We start from the raw sequence: 20820 nt of genomic DNA, 5'->3' as shown, positions 1-20820 counted from the left end.
GTGCAACGCCTTTTAAAAAGCATCTATTCAAAAAGCCAGATATGAAAGCTCAAACCAAGTCATTTTGTGAATCTGGTTCCAACTTTGGCTGGAACAGAGGCGAAGCCAAGACAACTTAATGTAGGATTTTCTCAGCTCCTCTGCAACTGGAGCCTCAAAGCCCTCGGAACATGAAAGGACCGATGAGCAGGTCTCTGCAGGATCTGACAAGAGAGGCAGCGGACGGGAGTAATGATGAACAGGGTGAAAGCAATGAGTGGGAGATAAGATAAGAGAGGGGGGCACGCAGAAGCCAAGTTATTTCTAGTCTCTATAAGAAAAGGCTGATCTCACTGGTTACCTGAAACTCGAGGTCAAAAGGTAATGCCTCCAAAACATCTGTCAAAAGCCCAGCCGTAAAGCTGCCTTTCAGTGAAAAGGATGTTTTGAAAGATGAAACTCGGTGTAAGCCAATCTATAGCTATATAACCTCCTGTTATCATTTGTGGAAAAAAAAAAAAAAAAAAAAGGGATACCTCGCCTGCAATTTCAACAGCGCAGTGAAGAGTTCTCAAAGTTTGAGATAGTTTGGACTCACCTCGATCCACCTCTGCGCCTCCAAGTAGGCATCGTCGCAGCTGACGGAGGACTGCTCGCGCCACTCCATCACAAAGCCAACGCGTGTTATCCGTGCTTCACCGGAGGGGCCGAGTCGGTTCCTAGTTCCTCAAAGACGCAAACACAATGATCGCTATCAGAACGGGCCAAGCGTACAGGCGCAGGACAGGTGAACTTGACACATTACTCATTCATAAGTACATAAATACGCCTCCTATTATTCCTTTCGCCACCATCTCACAATCGGGTGAATGCAAGGTGTAACAGATGCATTCCGGTGCATCACCCTGCTGCCGCTTTACCTGTTTCTTTCATCCAACACACCTGCGGATTGTTTCTTTCCAGTAGTTTCACACGCCACCTTTAATGCGTCGATCCAAACGAGTCTTCAAAGTCAGCCGGAGCTCGTCTGGACAAGAGAGATAGCCTACTCGTGTTCTAAAATTTAAGAAGTGGAGAGCTGCGAGGGGGGGGGGGGGTCTCCAAGGGGAGGCCCGGGGACCATCTACAGGTCCGTTAACTGGCTTCCAGGTGAACAAACAGACTGAATTCGTAGTTATTGCGCTTCTTAGAAACTTTGTTCAAATGTCAGGTTTTCACTGCTGCCACAACAGAGCGTGAGATGACCCGTGAGTCAAGCGACTAACACTCTCTGAGAAAAGTTCCACTGGACAACAATAAAAACAGAAGAAAAAAAAAAGGTAATGTTAAGTGTGTGGGTTGCTGGGCTCCAAACACAAAAATGTCAAAACGTTTGAGCACCTGGACAAAGTTCTACTTGAGGGAGGTCGGTTGCCCGTGTCGAGCTAATTCCTTCCCTGCAGCGCCCCCCAGTGGCGACGCACGGTCCCTGCACGGCATGAAAACAAAACCAGAATCTCTCGCAAGTCCTCAAACGCCTGTCAAGCAGTTTCTCAGGCCAAGCCAGGAACGTGTAAATGTTTCGCACACATTTGTAAACCGCTGATAACTCTCTGGTGCAGATGCTGTATGTAAGCCACGAATAGAACAGAATTACGATCTACTGGACAACGTCTTGTTTAATTTGATGGAAAAAAAAAAAAAAAAAAAAAAAAAAAAAAGTTAAATTGACTTGTGATGGAGAATATTTTCTATTCTCATGCTTCGTCCTTAACTTTGGACTGCAGGTCTGATAACTCCTAAATATGTCACAAAATCCCACTTTACAAAAAAATCAAATCTGGAAATTGGAGATTTGAGGCAATTTTATACTTCAGAGTAACTTCAGAGAAAAATGTGACAAAATTTTTCTTTTTTATCATTTTTTTGCTCAGGTGATTACTGCCACCTCCGTTTCCGCTGGGCCGCTGACTCCAAGGAGACAGCTTGGCAGTGACTGGGTGAAGAAATCTGTTATTTCTTAAAATATCATAACTTGTTACTGTCACGTTCATGGGGTTTTCCCCATGTTTTTGGTTTTGTGTTTTTATCATGCGTAGTCATGTCTTAGTTTTTAAGTCCATGTTTAGTTTTTGCCATTGCTTTTCACTCACGTCACCTGTATTCATTGTCCCCAGCTGCACTCATTCACCCACTTCAGTATTTAGTGACATGACATGACATGGCATGACACAGCTAATTTGCAAAGCTTCTTTCGCTTTTAACACTTTAAACACCTACTGTTACTGTCTAAAGATGTAAAAGTAAACTAACAACTATAAATAAGTAAATAAATTCGGAGGAATTCTGATCGGGAGCTAAGCTGCTCAGAACAGGACCCCAGGAGAACAAATTTTAGCCATAAAAACACTCCCCAAAAAACTCAAACTTTAACATTTTTAACAGAAGTTCAAGTAAACACTTTATAAAGTGATTTGTTCACACAGCACCTTTGCATTGATGTACTTTGTCTCCATTTTCTCAACCAAAGAACATGCATGTTGTTCTGTGTCGTTGCGTGTACGGTTGCTCTGCTGTTTCCTAAGTACTCCCGACTGGACAGTTAAGGATAAATCAAGAGCCTGGAAAAGCAATAACACATACTATTGTCAGCCAATAGGTCTGACATAACACCTGACAGACTCAGCTTTTCTGTGATAAGATAGACTGTACAGCCACCATGCACACAATGCAACACGAAAGCTTTTCAGTCTGACATAACAGTCTATTTGCATTTAATAACAACAATACGGCAGGAAAAATAACATAAGAGTCGCTTCATTTATTTATTTCTATTGCAGAATTTAATTTGAACTGTTGAATAAATGAATAATGCTTCACATACATTCTTACAGTAAACATTTCAAGCATAGATACAAACACAAAATGTCTAAATAACAACATTTTTGTAAAAATAATGTCCAGTCATTGAGCTTTTTAATTTATAAATCAAATTTTATTTAATTTTTATATCTTTTCCATCTAAATTTTGCCTGAAGTGGAGGAAAGATTAATCATGTTTGAAATGCCAGTTAAAATGAAAGTTGAATTATTTTGAAATATGAACTCTCCCTCTCGTTTCAGGTCACTTGCCCTTCCTCTCGTGTTCCCGTCTGATTGTCGTGTGAATGATTCCACCTGTTCCCTATTATCCCTGTGTGCATAAGAGTCTGCGTCTCCCCTTGTCTTGTGCCACTGTGTTGTATCAGTTGGTCTCACGTGCATCACTCTCGCCTTTTCCAAGCCTGTTTCTAGCCAAGTTCCAAGATTACCTTGTTGTTGCAACAAGGTAATAACTGTCCAGTTATTCTTAACTGGACAGTTAAGAATAAATCAAGAGCCTGGAAAAGCAATAACACATACTATTGTCAGCCAATAGGTCTGACATAACACCTGACAGACTCAGCTTTTCTGTGATAAGATATACTGTACAGCCACCATGCACACAATGCAACATGAAAGCTTTTCAGTCTGACATAACAGTCTATTTGCATTTAATAACAACAATACGGCAGGAAAAATAACACAAGAGTCGCTTCATTTATTTATTTCTATTGCAGAATTTAATTTGAACTGCTGAATAAATGAATAATGCTTCACATACATTCTTACAGTAAACATTTCAAGCATAGATACAAACACAAAATGTCTAAATAACAACATTTTTGTAAAAATAATGTCCAGTCATTGAGCTTTTTAATTTATAAATCAAATTTTATTTAATTTTTATATCTTTTCCATCTAAATTTTGCCTGAAGTGGAGGAAAGATTAATCATGTTTGAAATGCCAGTTAAAATGAAAGTTGAATTATTTTGAAATATGGCAGCCAGCTAAAAAAACTGTTTTGCTATCAAATATGAAATGCTGGTGACAACGGCATATCCAGCTACATTAAACATGGATTTGGTACTGAACAACTCAGTACCAACTCAGTACCACTAGGTGCCTCCAACGTCTGGTCTGGGGATTACCTGTTGAGGCATCAGTAGAAGTCTGGGGCATCTGGTCTTGGTCTGCTTGTCTTGAATTGTTCAACTCCTGAGGAAGTATTTCCCTGCTCTGTTTGGTTATCAGCTTGTCACCCTGAATTTCTTTTTGGGCTTCCTCCAATTGGTCCTGAAGATTTTTCTTATCACTCATCAAATGTTTATTTTTTTCTTTTGTCTGGGCCAGCTCTTCAGTGAGAATCTGGATTTTCTTTGCCTCTTCTGTTTTCAGCTTCTGTTCAAGAGGACTCAGTCCACCTCTGTTCTTCAGGTTCTGCTCTGTGAAAGAACGCTCTCTCTCCTGCATATCCATTTTAATTTTGGCCACGTTGTCCATCTCTGTTTTCAGCTTCTGTTCAAGAACAACCAATCCAGCTCCGTCCTTCAGGTTCTGCTCTTTGAAAGATTGCTCTGTCTCCTGCATATCCTTTCTCATTTTGGCTATCTTGTCTAAGAGGTCTTGTCGATAACTTTTCTTCCTAATCTCAGGATAGCTCTCTATTTCCAGCTTCTGTTCAAGATCATTTAGTTCAGCTCCGTCCTTCAGGTTCTGCTCTATGAAAGAATGCGCTCTCTCCTGCATATCCATTCTAATTTTGTCCATCTTGTCTAAGAGGTCTTGTCCATTAATTTTCTTCCACATCTCAGGATAGCTCTCTGTTTCCAGCTTCTGTTCAAGATCATTTAGTTCAGCTCTGTCCTTCAGGTTCAGCTCTGTGAAATAATGCGCTCTCTCCTGCATATCCATTTTAATTTTGGCCATCTTGTCTGAGAGGTCTTGTCGATAACTTTTCTTCCACATCTCAGGATAGCTCTCTATTTTCAGCTTCTGTTCATAATCATTGAGTTCAGCTCCGTCCTTCAGCTTCTGCTCTATGAAAGAATGCGCTCTCTCCTGCATATCCATTCTAATTTTGGCCATCTTGTCAAAGAGGTCTTGTCCATTACTTTTCTTCAAAATCTCAGGATTGCTCTCTGTTTCCATCAGCTGCTCCATCTCCTCTTCTCTGGTGTGCTCTGACTGGACAGAAGCCTCCTCAGTAAACTGATTGCTGTATCCCGACATGTCTTCTTCCAAGCTTTCAGGTCCTAAAAGAAATTGTTAAGTCAATGAATAAGCCTGTATTTATAAACTTCAACGACTGTGACGTCACGCCTTTGTTTTCAGGGAATCTTTGTGACGTCACTGTTTTTGCACGTCACATCATCACGTCATGTTCTCTGATCAGGGTCAACGAACGTTAAGTGACGTATTTGCGTTACAGAAAGGAAATGGCCGCATCACGTGCCAATCCCGATATGAAAAGTCCGATCATTCGAAGTTGGAAGTTGGACAGCGAAACGTCTCCTTCGGCAGAACGTTAACTTCCTACACTGTAAGTAAACTCTTAAAACTGTTAATATGTGCTTGTTTATGTAGATGGAAAGCGGGTGAATCTGTCTCTATGATCTAACTTTTAACTTTGTAATATATCACAGCGATATAGCATATAGCTCATAGCATAGCGAGCCTGGTTAGCTAGCTCACATAGCATGTTACCGGTAGGTAATGTAGATTTAAGTTAACCCTGGTAGTTTTGGTCACTATATCATGATACAATATTTTTTTTATAATATTTCTTCTCCAGTTTGTGTACTTATATTTTATTCAAGTCTGACTCTGACAAGTTCAGGGTTGCCAACTTTTCCAAAAACCTTGGAGTGAGATTTCAGCGGGTCTCAGAAGTTGTTCCACAGTATATATATATATTTTATATATCTGTGTAGATATGATGTAGATACATGTATACATTTTATGAATATGCAATAGTGCAGAGTGTGGGGCCTTCCTCTAGAAAATTTTGCATTTCTTAAATGCAATTTCTTCCATTCTAGTCGATTTTAGGGGGACTAGTTAGACATGGCAAATCCTAAATCCACATCTCATTCATAGCCTACATCCTCAGCTGCCCTTCAAAAGACAATGTTGTTTAACAGAGAGAAACTAGTCTATGCTGGTTCAACAAATTTCAAGGCAAAGGTGAGATGGTGTAGATTTTTAACCATCAAAAAATAACCATTCATCAGGGTTGCTGATCCATTTTTTTGTTTGCCTTTTCTTGGTCTCTTTTTTTTGCCTTTAATGTCCATATCCAAAGTGTCTCTCTTCAATTTACAACTCATACAGTACAGTCCCCTCCAAAAGGCTACCAGGCACACACACACACGCACACACACGCACACACACACACACACACACAGACGGACGGACGGACGGACGGACAGAAAAACCCCCCAGAAGATATCAGTGTTTGCATATCTAATCATCACATCGTAAAGAACTAGGTCGTTCAGTTTTATGCACATAATGGAAGTGAGGGTACCATCAAGTGAAAGCCTATTTCTTGTGTTATCTTACTGATTTCGCGGCTTCTCAGTGAAGTAGCAAATTCTGTCCTTCCCCTCACACTGAACTGGCCGCGCTCACTTGAATCGAATAACACTACGTTGCTGTAGTGAGACAGCGCTGCGTTACCAATCAGATTTCACCTTGGCAGACTGATGTAATGACAAGCCGTTTCCAGCGAATCAACGATCAGAGAGGGATTAGACATTCTGCTGTGGTCCAATCATGAGTTTAAGCATTCGGAAATTATAGAACGAGAGTGAAAAAAATCAACACAGAAAGAAAAAATGATCTAGCATGAGATTTCTTTGTTAAGTGTGAGAGCGTGACACTAAGTCTGAAAGAGTGAGTGTCACGTCAGATGCGTGAGAGTTGGCAACCCTGCAAGTTGGATGATTCTGATTCTAATTCTTCATTAAATTTGCCTTTTGTTACAGTTGTTAAAGTATTTTTTAATTTGAACTGTATTTCTATCATTGGAAACAAAAGAGTGTTCTCTTTTCCACACCTCACTGGATACACTTTATTTCTTGTTTCTGACCAATTTCTTTTAGATGAATAGAAAAACTGTGCCAGTCTCCAGCTCCACCATAAGACGGAGAACCCTTGCAGATGTAGAGAAGCCACTTGAACAGATTAGGGATGACTCCACAAAATTGACTGACTTTCAGATAACACATGAGCGAGTCAACAGGCCAGTCAAAAACGCAGAGGAGCCTGGATCTGACTGGGGAACATATGATGTGCGCATACTGAAATCATGTGGTAAGCTATTTATCATTATTTAAGAAGACATTTACTTAAGTAGCAAACTATATTTTTCATGTTATGACTTCATTGTCTGAAATGTTTTTCCCCTGGTTTTAGATCAGTACCTCGAGGTAGTGATGTGGCGTTTGAAGCGAGGCCTTGGAGCGTGTGTCGAGCATGGTTTGAGGCTTGTATCGTTTCCGTAAAAATCACGTGACTGATGACAAACGAGGCCTCGGATTCAGTGTACACGTCACTGATTCATTTTGAGCGTCACTACCGCATAAAAAGGGTTTGAACCTCGCGGCACTTCAAGGGTTTTGAGTTGCTGTTTGGTATTGGTGAGAGGTAGAGTGTTGGTTGTATCAGAGTTAGTGGTTAAAGGGATAGTTCGCCTCTTTTGACATGAAGCTGTATGACATCCCATGTTAGCAATATCATTTATGAACATTGACTTACCCCCCGCTGCGTCCTGTGAGCCCAGTTCCAGCCTCGTTTTGGCGTCCACGAAGGTAGTCCGGCTAGTATAATTTTCAATAACTTTATACACAGTAGCTCTGCTTTAAATATCACATTTTTTTCATTTTTATTTTATTTTGAAAACAGGAAGTTGGAACACGCTGCAGTCGTCCTCTCCGTGTGTTTACTGTAAAGTCTGCAATACGGGTGAACTTGAAATGTTGGAGTGGCTGAAATGTTGGAGTGGCTTGTTGCGAATGTCTGTCGAATATCCAACTTAAAACTAACTTCATACAAGTTACAACAGAGTAGTTTAGCCTCTTAACGGGCTGTAATTACTATCAAACCTGAAAGAAGCTGGTGGAGTAAATTCACATGATCCAGTCAGTAAGACTTTTTATCATTTCTAACATAATATTTGTGTTACAATTAGGTCATTTGATTATACATTTACTCTATAACCCATTTTACATCATTTTTAATGGAATCCATTTTCCACTATAACTTTGTAATATAATGTGATGTTTCAATGGGATCAAATATAACAGAGTAATAAATTTTGTGTTATGGGGCGGTCGGTGGCGTAGTGGGTTAAGCGGCCGCCCCATGTACTGAGGCCACAGTCCTCGCTGTAGCTGGCCCCGGTTCGACTCCCGCACCGAGCGGCCCTGTGCTGCGTGTCTTCCCCCCCCCTCTGCCCCTGCTTCCTGTCTCTCTCAAACTGTCTTAACCATAAAGGCATAAAAAGCCCCAAAAAATACTTAAAAAAAATAAATAAATATTGTATTATCTCTGCAGGTTTGAACATTTTCTCATTGCATTCAGCTTTTACAACCTATTAAAGGGATACAAGGTAGTTTAGCGGCAGTATAGCGATCTCTATTGGTCGAACTGAAATTCTACACTGTCGTAAAAATGCCCACCTGTACACACCCACTAACTAAACATCGTGGCGAATGCTGCCGTTGTGTTATTTAGTCAGTGCAGTTAGGTCATCTGATTCACAAGTGTAGACTGCCCACGTAAGATACTATAATCAGAGATTTTCTGAAGAGAGAACTCAAGATAATATGCTATAATCCTGTTGCTGGAGGAAGTGGCCTGGGACAGGGACGTCTGGGTTTCTCTGCTCAGGCTGCTGCCCCGCGACCCGATCCCCGGACAAGCGGCAGATAATGGATGTATGGATGGACTGTTGCTGATCTTGAATGGGATTCTTCCCTCATCATGGTGTATTCGTGGAGTGATTCCTTTGTATTAGCAGACACTTACAAAAATTACATCTTAGACAGATGCGCGCAGGCACTACCAACACACGCCGCAATAAACGCAGAGTAGACAACAATTCTTGTTCGGATCAAAACGCCATTCTTATTCTAATCAGGTCAGTCCGTGTATTTCTGAAGCTAGGCTACGTCTCGAACTCAGGAGGAATTAGAGCACCGTCATCACCTGTCTCTTTGTGATCTAAAACGCAGATCACTATGGTAGATGAACAAGATCACGCTTGGAGAAATTTGACAAAGATGGGAAGTGCCAACATCGAACGTTTCATTTTCAGTCTGTGAAAGGCAGAATATGAAACGCTTGGTGTTGGCTCTTCAACGCAAGCGAACACATAGCCTACAACTACAGCTAGCATACAGTACCTAGCTAAGTGCCGTAAACACAAACGACTCTTCTCGCGCATCACGACACTTCAGAAGCGGGTCGCTCCTGCCGAAGTTACATATGGAATTTTCAGCATACAGACCCCTGTTGGGAGCGAGACAGGCTTCATTCGCTTACCATTGACTTGTTTAACCTTTGTTAAACTCCTGAAGGCTATAATTTTAGGTGAAAATGCTACCTAGTGCTCCTTTAAGTCTTGATGGGAAAGAAAAAAACCTTACGTAGATTATTTCCCTCCCCATTTATAGGATCTGTAGGCATAAAGCTATTAGAATATTATAGAGTATTAAGAGTATTTTCCTAGTTGCAAACAAATTGAACAGCTTTGTTCAGGCCTGATCAACTGTACAAAACAACAAAACACCAGGCAAACAGAAAAAGGCTTAACAGATAAATTGAAGGGACCCACTGAAAAGTGTTTAATAAACTTGTCCTTTATTTGACAGAATTTCTAATCATTACAAAAAAAACCGTAGGCACGTTCCACACAGATGTATATTTTTCATGTTCAATTAGCCTCAATCACAGTAAAGAAGATGCGTTTGTAGACAAGCCATTCAAAGCAGGACTGCTGCAGTAAACTGCCAAACCCCCAAGTGTGTTTAAAGCCTTGCAAAATGCATTTGTTCAGCTCGCCTAGACTACGTGGTTGGACAGATCGTCAAAAGCAGCTCGCTACAATTACTGTCACTGAATTCTGAGGAGAAAAAAAAAAAAAAACTTTGATGCAGCGTCAAGGTATGACAGCTCATCTGCGTTACAATTAGAGATGTTACAGCAGTAAAGAGTTGGGAGGATTTTGGTTGTAAAAAAAAAAAAAAAAAAAAAAATCCCAAACCTTTTAGTTACACAGCAGCGCCCCAAATTCTCCTAGAATTCACTTAATTCCTATACATGGTATTCCTTTTTTTCCTCCCCAATTATCTTTGTACGTTATAGGCTCTAGTGTTTTGAAGAAGGAGAAGAAAAAAAAAATCTATTATCCTCAGCACTTTAGAATGTTTGGCAGTAATGTTTACTTTGCTTTCTGGGGTCACAAAGGAGCTTCCTCAGTACGAGTCTTTGGAGAGGGCGATGATGGTGAAACGAACCTCCTGAGGGTCCCGAGCCATGAAGATCTTACAGACCTCTATGGCATCCTGGAAGACAGGAGTACATTACATTACATTACGGTCATTTTGCCGACGCTTTTATCCAAAGCGACTTACAATAAGTTAGTTCCACATCGGTAGGCAAAAGAACTTCAGGTCACAAGAAATCATAAGTGCATTTCCTTCCAAAACCAAACAGCTAAGAGCATAACTAGTGCTAGAGTAAGTGCAGTAAGTTAGGTACCTAGACAAATGGGAAGACAATTTAGAAAACAAAGACAATTTAGGAAACAAATAAGTGCGTAAGGAGCTAGGACGAAACAGGCGATGTCCTAAGAGGGCAGATGAGGGTAGTGTTTCCTGAAGAGATGGGTTTCAGCCTGCGGCGAAAGATGGGCAGCGACTCAGCTGTCCTGACATCAGTCGGGAGATCGTTCCACCATCGGGGTGCCAGAACAGAGAAAAGCCGTGAGGATCGACACGATCGTGCGCAGGGACCGCTGAGTGACGGGGCAGCCAGGTGCCTGGAGGCCGCAGAGCGAAGTGGTCGGGCGGGGGTGTAGGGCTTGACCATAGTCTGGAGGTATGAAGGAGCTGTTCCTTCCACTGCCCTGTAGGCTAGCACCAGAGTCATAAACTGGATGCGAGCAGCTACAGGGAGCCAGTGTAGAGAGCGGAGAAGGGGAGTCGTGTGGGAGAACTTGGGGAGGTTGAACACCAGACGAGCAGCAGCTTTCTGAACAAGCTCCAGAGGTCTGATGGAAGAAGCAAGGAGCGAGTTGCAGTAGTCCAGGCGGGAGATGACAAGAGCCTGGATGAGCACCTGCGCTGCCTTGTCGGTGAGGAAGGGGCGAATCCTCCGGATGTTGTGGAGGAGGAATCGGTAGGAACGGGTCACTAATGCGATGTTTGCAGAGAACGACAGTTGGTCGTCCAGGGTCACACCCAGATTCCTCGCAGTCCGATTTGACGTCACCACGGAGTCATCCATGGTGATGGCCAGATCTCGGAACGGGCAGCCCTTCCCCGGGAGAAACACCAGCTCAGTCTTGTCCAGGTTGAGCTTAAGGTGGTGTATCGACATCCACCCCGAGATGTCTCCCAGGCACGCAGCAATGCGTGCCTCCACTTGGGTGTCAGAAGGGGGAAAAGACAGAATCAGCTGGGTGTCATCTGCATAGCAGTGGTAGGAAAAGTTATGGGAGTGGATGACAGAACCAAGAGATGATGTGTAGAGGGAGAAAAGAAGAGGACCCAAGACCGAACCTTGCGGAGTAAAAGGATTAACTGCAGCTCAGCCTTCCGGAAAGAGTTCACAGGTCGTCTTTATTGGCAATTTTAGTTCAACAGATAGAAAATAGGCCGATGCCTCTGCTGACGGAGCAAACTTCACCACTATTCCATGATGTCTTACCTCGAGGAAAGTATCTTGTGAAGTTTTTCTATGGACAACAGGGAAAGGCTTCCGGCCATCTATGTATGAAGAAGAAGAAAAAAAAAAAAAACGTTTGAAAGTTTGTTTCAAGTCTTTAGTACGTTGCGATGTTTACGATAATTATCAAAGATATTCAACATAGTATAAAAACAAGCATTTTTGAAGTCGACTCACCTAGTTCATACAAGCGTCCTCCGACATTCACAAATGCTATAAAGTGCAAGTTCACTTTTTCATCTAAACTCGGAGCCTGTGCGATACAAAAAAACAAGAAAGCAGCTCCGTTGATCTGTAATACATTTGTATGCATATCATGTTTAACACAGAACATGCAACATTACCGTAAAAGCTTAAAACAAACCTCAGTCTGTCCCTCCTGTGCACTGGATTCATGTGTGACGCGTATACTCTGAAGGAAGAAACAAAAGAAAACACACGATGGGTTTACTCTTGTGACACTCTTCAGGGTCTTTTGAACTTTTATTTGAACATTCAACAACCTCCTAAACTGTTGCACGTTAATGCTTTCCTCCTTTGCTGACTAACAATCCGATCCTGTCGTAAAGCGGGTCACTTGTAAATATATCCATGATGGGGCTCGACAACATGACTTCACACCGCACTTATCCAGGAGGCAGATGGATGTGCGTCACCATGATGTGGCTCCGTCAGCATCGTTATTGAAATTGGTACACCAATGTAGATGTTTTTTTTTTTTTTTAAATTCCACTTGTCGAAAATCTCTTTTTACAGTCACATGTGGAAAGACTTGTTTCATTAGTTGTGACACCTGTTAATATCAGTGTCACGGTTTAAATTTAAAAGCATCATTTTTACATCTGACAGGAGTTTTTTGTTAATTTGTAGGATTAACTTAAAAAGTTACAGACCCATTTGGAATGAATGTCTATTTTTCTGTTTTGGAGGTGGGACATGACCCAATATGCTTTGGATTTTAATCCGAGTCGGCGCTTGGAACATTTTTTTCATTTTTCTTAAGCATCAACACCTGACTTCTGGTTGAAGTTGGTCTCTGTACAATCTTTCTCTTGCAAAACAGATTTTGAGCATCGGAAGACGGCGAAAGCCCTCTAAACGATACGAAAGTAAGTGGCGTTTGCGTCTTTGTTTTGGTTTGCGTCTTAACAATTCGCTAATGCTGCCCCATGAAACCCTTTGGTTTCCAAGCTCCATTTCAAATGTTTAATCATCCTTTGTTTAGACCTTTTCTCATGGTTTATCCTGTAGTAACAGTACTCCATGTTCGGGCTGCCCCTGACTAAGTCTTTACCTGCTTGACCAGCGATAGATTTAGGTTCTCCACATGAATGGATGCTGTGTGTAGCGCTTAGATTCACCCTCCCCGTCCCTTTCTCCTTCACTCACACACATCAGCCTCTCCTCTCTTACAGTGAATCAATACTTGATCGTGCACATTAGATTACACTGATTGACTGATTTATTTATTTTTTTTTTAAACCTCTCTTTTCAAAGTACTAGACGAAAAACGTAGCAACTTTTAAAACAAACATGAATTACCATCTGCGTCGGGCAGTCTGTCTCTGCTTAAAACACAGAGAGGGACTTTGTACCGGTGCATTACATCATGATCACGCAGCACTGCTGCTAATTCAGTGACCAAAGAGCCAGATAACAGCTGACGATGACGCGTATTTGAGTGAGAAAGAGGAAAATTTTGATATTTGGTTGCTTGCTTTTGTTACCTTCAACTAAGGCTTAGCTGATTATCAGGGGGAATACTGATACTCCACTTGTGACACGCCGGTCACACAAATTAAAAAGGCAAAAATCCATCAGTAGCCATTTCAGATCGCTTTGCCACCACGTTCTTGATCAAAGTTTCTCTACAGCATCTTCTTACCTCGTCTTTTTCCAGGAAAGTGGCCCTTTCTTCTGGGGTCATTTTAGATGTTTGTCCGAGAAACTTCCGAAGAGGAGAATCAGGTTCTAGAGGCAAAGAACAACATAATGTGTAATGCAACACAGTCTACTGCAACCTTTACCTTTAACAGTTAGCTATGGAACAAACGTCTAAGACTTTAACATTGAAATCAATGTCACCAAAAAACTAAAAACAAAAGCAGAACATGACAAATGCAATCCATAGCTGAGCAGATGCATGAATTTAGAACGCTCACTTGAAATAAGACCGATTTTCAAATCTTATGGCTGAGAGAAACATCTAGAAAATAATTATAAGAAAAATAAACGAATTTGATCATAAAAAAAAAGCTACTTCGTGAAGAGGAAAAGTGACACTGGCTGCTGGGGAACAGCGGAAGAAAAAGGGTTGTGAATGTATTTTAACAGATTTTTTTCAAATCTGCAGGGAAATAACTGACCGAATGAGGTGTCAGTTTTCTGTCACGTTTACTCCTCAGTCTGCAATCATGCGAACACAGTAAATACTCACCAAAGTCCAGGTTTGACTGGTTGTTTGCCACGGCATGAATTAATCCTATGGTTCCACAAGCATTCCCAATGGTTTGCTTGATGAAGTAGACATCAGGGGATACCTCCTGCGGCTGGTCTTTGAGTCTCTCCTCTTCCTCTTGCTTAAATGCTTCATACTGGGCAGGATCAGAAGATAAGTAGTCTTTAAACAATGATTCTCGGAGCACAGACGCGTAAACACCACGTAGAAAAAAAACAAATATCTGAAGGTAAAATGTAGGCGTTCTGTGAATTAATTAACAAGGTTAATGAGATGGCGAGTGGAGAATAGGTACCTTTTCTGTGACTGGGAAGAGAAGCAGCACTGCACAGACAGGTCTTGGTACCATGCTGAGAAGTTCTGGATCCAGTCCATACACATCCCCAAACTGCCAGGTTGGCTTCATACCCAAACAACTGACAAACTGCACACAAGCTGACAATAAACTGGCATGTACGACAAGACAACCTGACAAAGTTGAATCAAAGATGCATCGCATGTAGTTGCTGAATCCTGAATACAATCAGTCAGCAACCCAAACTTTAAAAAAAAAAAAAAAAATATATATATATATATATATATATATTTTTAAAAAGCTGAACTCCCTCCATAGAAAACGCACTGATAAGACAGTTACACTTGACATCGATGAATGTGAACAAACTATACATTTATCCAAAAGTGTCACTGCCAAATAGTTCTCTGCCACAGTAACGACATTTAAAACACAATAAACTATTACAACTATCTAGCATGTGTCCATATGGTTGCCATTCAACAAATACACGAGCCTTCTGAACCTGAATAAACTTGGTATGAGTCTGGGCTTGCAGTTGAGCTCTTATCTACTGGTTGCAAAACATAACTGCAAGCTAGACAACATATTGTCATGTAAATGGGGAAGAAAATGTAAGCAGCGAAATAATTTCTTGACGTATTAAAGTTGTGGAAAAAGGTCACAGCTTTTCACAAGTACTGCACCATTGGCAAACATTTCTTGTCACTGGTATTGCAAGTTCCCTCCGTTCAGTTACGTTCTTCCATGACTTTGTGCTTTGTATTTGTAAAAATAAAGAACAAAAAAATGTTACATTTGATGTAGCGTCGCTGCAGAGTAGGCCTCTGTGTACCGCTTTGCAGCCAACTACTGTGGCCTGTTTAATGTTAAAATAGTCGCTAAAAAAAAAACAGCACGTACCTTAGTCATGACCTGAAATGAAAAGACACAAATGAAAAAATATGAGTCACACAACTGCTGTATTAGTAAACCAACCACACCGACTTCAGCTTTTCTTCTCTGCTAGCTACAAGTTAGCCAGCCCTCACATGCTTGCAAATGAATGGCTCCGGTAGAATATTTTTGGGTTTTGAAAAAACAAAGAGTACATACTTCTGGATTAGACTCCAGGGGCAACCAGCGTGGAGAGTCCATTAGTATGATTCTTGTGTTCCCGTCAAATGAGAGTTAAATCTGCTTTACAAAAAGTCTATTTGACAGCTGGAAATCCCTTCCGTGTCTGTCCACCTTAACATTAAGTTAACATGCATGGGTGACATGCAAGCATTAATAAACTATGGACAAACTACACTCAGACACTTAGAACTTCAATAGACACAGTAAATAAAATTTTACTCAAGTTATAGTATTACTTCACACTCATTTGTTGTGTCATGCTTAGTTATCCACAAAAACGAAAGATTGATTTTCATATAACACCCACAAATAAGCCTGACAATGCGAGGATGGACTATTCCAAAATTGTGGGCGTGGTTAAGATGAATTGAATGACAGTAGATATGCCGAGTGCTGTTTGCTCGGATTAAGTTCTTCCAAATTGACTATTTAGTGACGGTGAATTACCTTTCTTTTTTCTTTTTTAAAAATAATTTTGCAGTTCATAAATCAAACCAGGAACCTGATTCGTTTCCAATAGGACACATATTTCCACCAGACGGCAGCGCTGTTGTTCAATCAATTCAAAGACAGCAAAGAGGTCCCACAAAAGGTTTAAACCACAAAGGTTTTCAGTTTACCATGTTGTGTGACAAAAAAGAGTCAAATCATGGTATTCTGAGATATCGATTTCAAGAGGTCCCAGATATGTACCTACTTGACTATCTTTGTCTGTTCATGGCAGCAACAAGAAGACACTCCGGTACAGTAGGTGGCGGTATGCACGGTTTCATACAGCGTGTGGGAGGGTTTAGCATATGTCAACGAAGAAAAATACGAGCTAGTAATTCAACAGAGGAAAAGCTGTCAGCTCGAAAAGTAACATTTTTCCTTTTTCGCTAATTGTTTTGGAATGTTACGCTAAAACAACGTTTTCACAAACTCCTTAAAGGAGGCCAGAAAAGTTGCCAAGTTTAGCTAGAGAGGCGCTTAACTGCAACCTGAGTCCGTAGCCTGACTGATACACCAAAAGATGCCAGAACCACAAGAATCATACGGTGGGTTTTTAAAGAGCCTCATGTCGTTCATTTCTGTAGATAGCTACTGATAGAAGGCAAGAAAAGATTCCGAACTTCGAAGGCTACCTTGACAGTATATGATTATGTAGCTAACATGAACACTGTTTCTCTATCTGTCTCTCTTGCACCACACACTTTCTTTCAAACAGTAGCTTAGCGACTTCTTATTCCTGCTACTTTTGCTACGTCCCAGTTTGTCCGTTTGTATGACTGTTCGGGGATCACAGACGCAGGCAACAATAAAATGCAGCAAAAATACCTTGTTTTAACTTCGCTTCCAACCGTACGAACGAAATGGAAACGGGCGCAAGTAGTTTCATGTACACTTGTCGTTTTCCCTTTGTGTCACGTTTCTGCATTAACGGTTTTGTCTTGGATTTGCCGTCAATCTTTTTTCCTACGTTTTTTAAAATTTTTTATTATTTAAATTTTTTGTTAGTTTTGATTCTTTTTCTCTTTGGTTGCCGTGCTCTGTTGGTGGTATTTTGTATTGTTTCCCTTGTCACGGAGACAAGATAAGTTGTATCACAAATGCTGTTAGAATTGCTTGGGGGGGAGCAAGGAGCAAGGAGCCACAGCTGCTCTCGCATGACTCTGTGATTACTGAGCATTTTATCGGCGTCGGTTGGGTCCAGAAAGAATGGGGAATAAATGTCTTGTGATAAACGAACTGCGTCACTTCTGTATTTCAGGCGTCGACAGCGTGGTGGAAAACATCTGCCGGCTCCCTCCAGATCTGTTAACAGAAGCAGTAAGTGTATTCAGTCTTATGTAATCCCCCGTAGGCCAAAACAAGTGACAAAAAGACATATAATTACACAGCAACGACTAATATTTAAAGCTGAGGGATGTTTTAGTGCTTACAGGACAGTTGTGTTGCTGTTGTTGTCGGCATCCATCCATCCATTTTCTATACCTGCTTAATCCAATTACAAGCAAACTCCACACACAAAGGCCCCAGCTGGGATTCAAACATGGAACCCTCTTGCCATGAGGCAACCACTCCACCGTGCAGCCCTGTTGTTGGCATTATATCAATGATATCCCCTCTCACAAACCGAATTCCTGAAATGGAGGGAATTAAAAATAGAGTGGTTTGAAATGTCCATTTTTAAGAGTCAGCTACACAATGAGTGTGCTGTGGAATCCTATTTGGATTAGCAATGGGATGTGATATAGAATTCAGTTGTGTTCATTTTGGAGTCATTAGCAGCCACTCTGCACAAGTCGCACAGGATGTGGCGTTTAATAATCTTACAATCTCCTCAGTGTGACCACATTCTGACTTATCTGCAAGGGAAGACGAGTGGAGTAGATTCGGCAGAAGTTTCTCAAGTGAGTTAGTATTTACCTTGAATTTCTTTCTTTCTTTTTATTAAGTTGTTGGAACCCTTTCTTTAAGTCCTACCCTCCTGACTTTGTTTTTTTTTGTTCATCTCTGCAGACATTTCAGAGGGCCGGGGTAAGACTGGATCACGAAGCCCAGCGGAACATCATCAGATTTCTTACTCTGACGTTCAGGTGTCTTTAATACCATTTCCAGTTGCATTGAGCAAGTGTTGTCGCATGCTGCATTCATTTTTAATTTTTTTATGTAAGCCAGTCGCGAAAGCCAAAATCATAAAAGGCATAAAGAAACCCATTGCTCTGCTGTAAAGTGTGACATCAGTGGTTTATATGACCAGGTCCGGTGGGAAGAGCAACTTATCCGCAGACGAAGTTGTGACAAAGCTGGAAGAAGGCAGTACCAAGTGGTCCAAAGCTTCCCTTCAGGTGCTGCGCGGGCTGTGGAGTGAACGCGGCGCATTGGTCCACGCTCAGCAAGAGGCCCGCGCGATGCTCAGCGTTTCCCAAGTATGTTCAGCTTTACTTCAGAGAAGCAGTGCCACTTATTTTCAAATATTTCCAGTGAAACTGATGAGCTGACGTGACTTGATTCGCTCTAGCTGGTGGACATGGAGTGGAAGCTGGGGACGGCAGTGAGCTCGGACACTTGCCGATCTCTCAACTCGCCGTATGTAACTGTACTGCTGAAGTTCGTCGAGCCCTCCGGACAGATTTGCCGGAGGTCTTTTGAGATGACCATTCCACAGTTCCAGGTTTGTGTTTTGTTGATGGGAATTTTGGTGGAACTGTGTATTTTTGGCCCGATTTTTGACGCCATTATACATTTGTTTTTGTTTTTTTACTTCCAGAACTTTCACAAGCAGTTCAAGGAGATCGCAGCTCTAATGGAGACCGTGTGATTGATAGCGCACCTAAGTGCTTCTCACAGTTGTAGCCAGTTGACGTGAGATTGGCGGAACAGCTTGACACAAGTCTCCCGTCTATAAAAGAAACAAAAAATGTCAGCGTGACTTGCTGCAAATGTCAACTCTCTGTCTTCTGTTTTTCCACCGACAGCATCAGCTCCTGCAGGATTTGCTCGAAGGACTTAATGACGTTAAAATAGTTTGAAAAGATTCTGTTGATTTACCCGCGTGTGAAGCATTTAAGTTCAGGACTATGCAGAGCACACTTGCAGCAGCAATACTGCAAAATCCCGACTAAATAGCTTAATTGTGCCCAAATTGTCACAAAGTGTTTGTAATATGGGTGGATCAATTATTTGTTTGTGCTGGAGTTAAATAATGCTTATGCATTTGGACTTCTACGGGAAAAAAAATGCTCTTCTGTAGTGTTTTTTTTTTTTTTTTTTTTTTTTTTTTTTTTTTTTTCCTTAATCCATACACATTGCTTCTAATATCAAAGCAATTTGAGACGCTTTTTTTTTAACGTTGTACACAGCAGATTTTTCTTTTTTTTTTTCTAATGCACTTCACAGGCAATGAACTTGTTTCCTTTTCATTCCACTTTTTTGTTCAATTCTGTACATTTAACTCTCCTGCTCTCGACCTCTTCCATCTAGAAAAACTACACATTTTCCAAATGTCTACGAAGAAATAAAAATAAAAATCTAACCAGTAAAATTCAATACGTTGCCCCCCCCCCCCCCCCCGTCTTTGTAGCTCATGAGCCTGTATGATAGAAGAGTGTGTAATTGTTTCCAATCGGCGTCTTTCACTCCTTTCAAATTGTTCTATTAAAATAATGTGAAACGGAGGGTTGAACACCCCTGTGCAATGAATGTCCAATCATTTCAAAATTCCATTGTCCTCATCATGGACAGAGATTTTTGAAGAGACGACGTGTTCTTCTAAAAATGTTTTTCGTGCTTTGCCGGAGCTGTTTCGCTCCATCTTAAAAATGATTTGTTCATCAGTAGCTATGTTGCAAGCGGTCCTCCTCTGCCAAGCCTCTGGAGACCAGAGGCCACTTTAGTAGATACGCAGACATTCAGGGTGCCGTCCAGAAATGCCATCTCCCTCATGCCTTTTTCATTCATTCAGCCTGATACAATCACACTCTTGCCTCTGTTTTTACTGCCAAGACTGCTTGCTGTGGTGGTCTTGACCAAGATAAAAAAAAAAAAAAAAAAAAAAACATGCTGCACACCCTGTGCTGTTACTGAAACGTAAGATTTCTACTGATGAACCTTGCTCCACTTCTGATGCACTCGCCCACCTTTTTCTAGGAGCTTAAAAAAGGATTTTAAATAAATTTGTTTTTTCCGATTCTTGCATCTGTACACCTACTTTCATGTAAGTGAAGGGTCGAAATTCACCACTGCTGTGATGCAGTTAAGTGTAAACCTTAATTGCATTTCCATGCAATCTGTGTTTTGGAGCTCTGAGCAGTTACTTATTGGCAGATCTGCTAAACTGAATCCTTTTAAATTAGTAGAGGGACATGTGCAGGATTAATTCAGGACCTAATGTTAGACATCTCTGTATCCAACTAATATCAAGTGACTTGGTGTCAGTGGATCCAAATTCGCTGGAGTGGTTGAGTGTCTGCGTTCCTTTAACAGATGCGGTAATTATTCAGTTATAATCAACTAGCTATGACCACATACTTAGGCAACATCATTTACAATTCACACTGAAGCTTAGGTATTTGAATTTCTCAAACGTCAGCTCCAACTGAAACACAAGCCAAGATTTAGTCGAATAAAGGTCAGGGGCTAATGTGAGTCGCTTAAACGCCAATTCTGTAATAATAAGATAAACAACAGCAC

General features: G+C 41.2%; 3 protein-coding genes across 12 annotated transcripts in view; 1 reads left to right on the top strand and 2 right to left on the bottom strand.

Moving 5' to 3' along the window:
• lmo7a (LIM domain 7a) overlaps nt 1–678 on the bottom strand; it is a 52557-nt gene extending 51879 nt beyond the window's left edge. For 4 of the 10 annotated variants that reach the window (XM_075479247.1, XM_075479251.1, XM_075479256.1 and 1 more), the window contains exon 1: nt 578–675. In XM_075479247.1, the coding sequence (XP_075335362.1) occupies nt 578–646 (69 nt within the window). In that variant the 5' untranslated portion in view covers nt 647–675. Of the gene's footprint in view, nt 1–577 lie in introns of all 10 variants that reach the window. The other 6 variants (XM_075479252.1, XM_075479250.1, XM_075479255.1 and 3 more) reach the window with 2 other exon arrangements.
• Nucleotides 679–9662: 8984 nt separating this feature from the next.
• Nucleotides 9663–15775, bottom strand: uchl3 (ubiquitin carboxyl-terminal esterase L3 (ubiquitin thiolesterase)). Its single transcript, XM_075479245.1, has 9 exons — nt 15622–15775; nt 15430–15441; nt 14527–14655; nt 14211–14367; nt 13659–13744; nt 12138–12185; nt 11951–12026; nt 11756–11814; nt 9663–10389 (listed from the first exon to the last, which is right to left on the bottom strand). Exons 1-9 carry the CDS (start codon nt 15661–15663, stop codon nt 10300–10302), a joined length of 699 nt encoding a protein of 232 aa, XP_075335360.1. The 5' UTR covers nt 15664–15775; the 3' UTR covers nt 9663–10299.
• A 646-nt stretch (nt 15776–16421) lies between these two features.
• On the top strand, nt 16422–20317 carry commd6 (COMM domain containing 6). The gene is made up of 7 exons (XM_075479246.1): nt 16422–16682; nt 17396–17454; nt 17973–18038; nt 18148–18224; nt 18389–18557; nt 18650–18802; nt 18899–20317. The coding sequence occupies exons 1-7, from the start codon at nt 16658–16660 to the stop codon at nt 18947–18949; spliced, it is 600 nt and encodes a 199-aa protein (XP_075335361.1). The 5' UTR covers nt 16422–16657; the 3' UTR covers nt 18950–20317.
• Nucleotides 20318–20820: the final 503 nt, after the last annotated feature.

The sequence above is a fragment of the Odontesthes bonariensis genome, chromosome 12 (assembly GCF_027942865.1).
Source record: "Odontesthes bonariensis isolate fOdoBon6 chromosome 12, fOdoBon6.hap1, whole genome shotgun sequence".
In the NCBI taxonomy this organism is placed as follows: domain Eukaryota; kingdom Metazoa; phylum Chordata; class Actinopteri; order Atheriniformes; family Atherinopsidae; genus Odontesthes; species Odontesthes bonariensis.
This window is presented reverse-complemented; position numbering and strand designations above follow the sequence as displayed.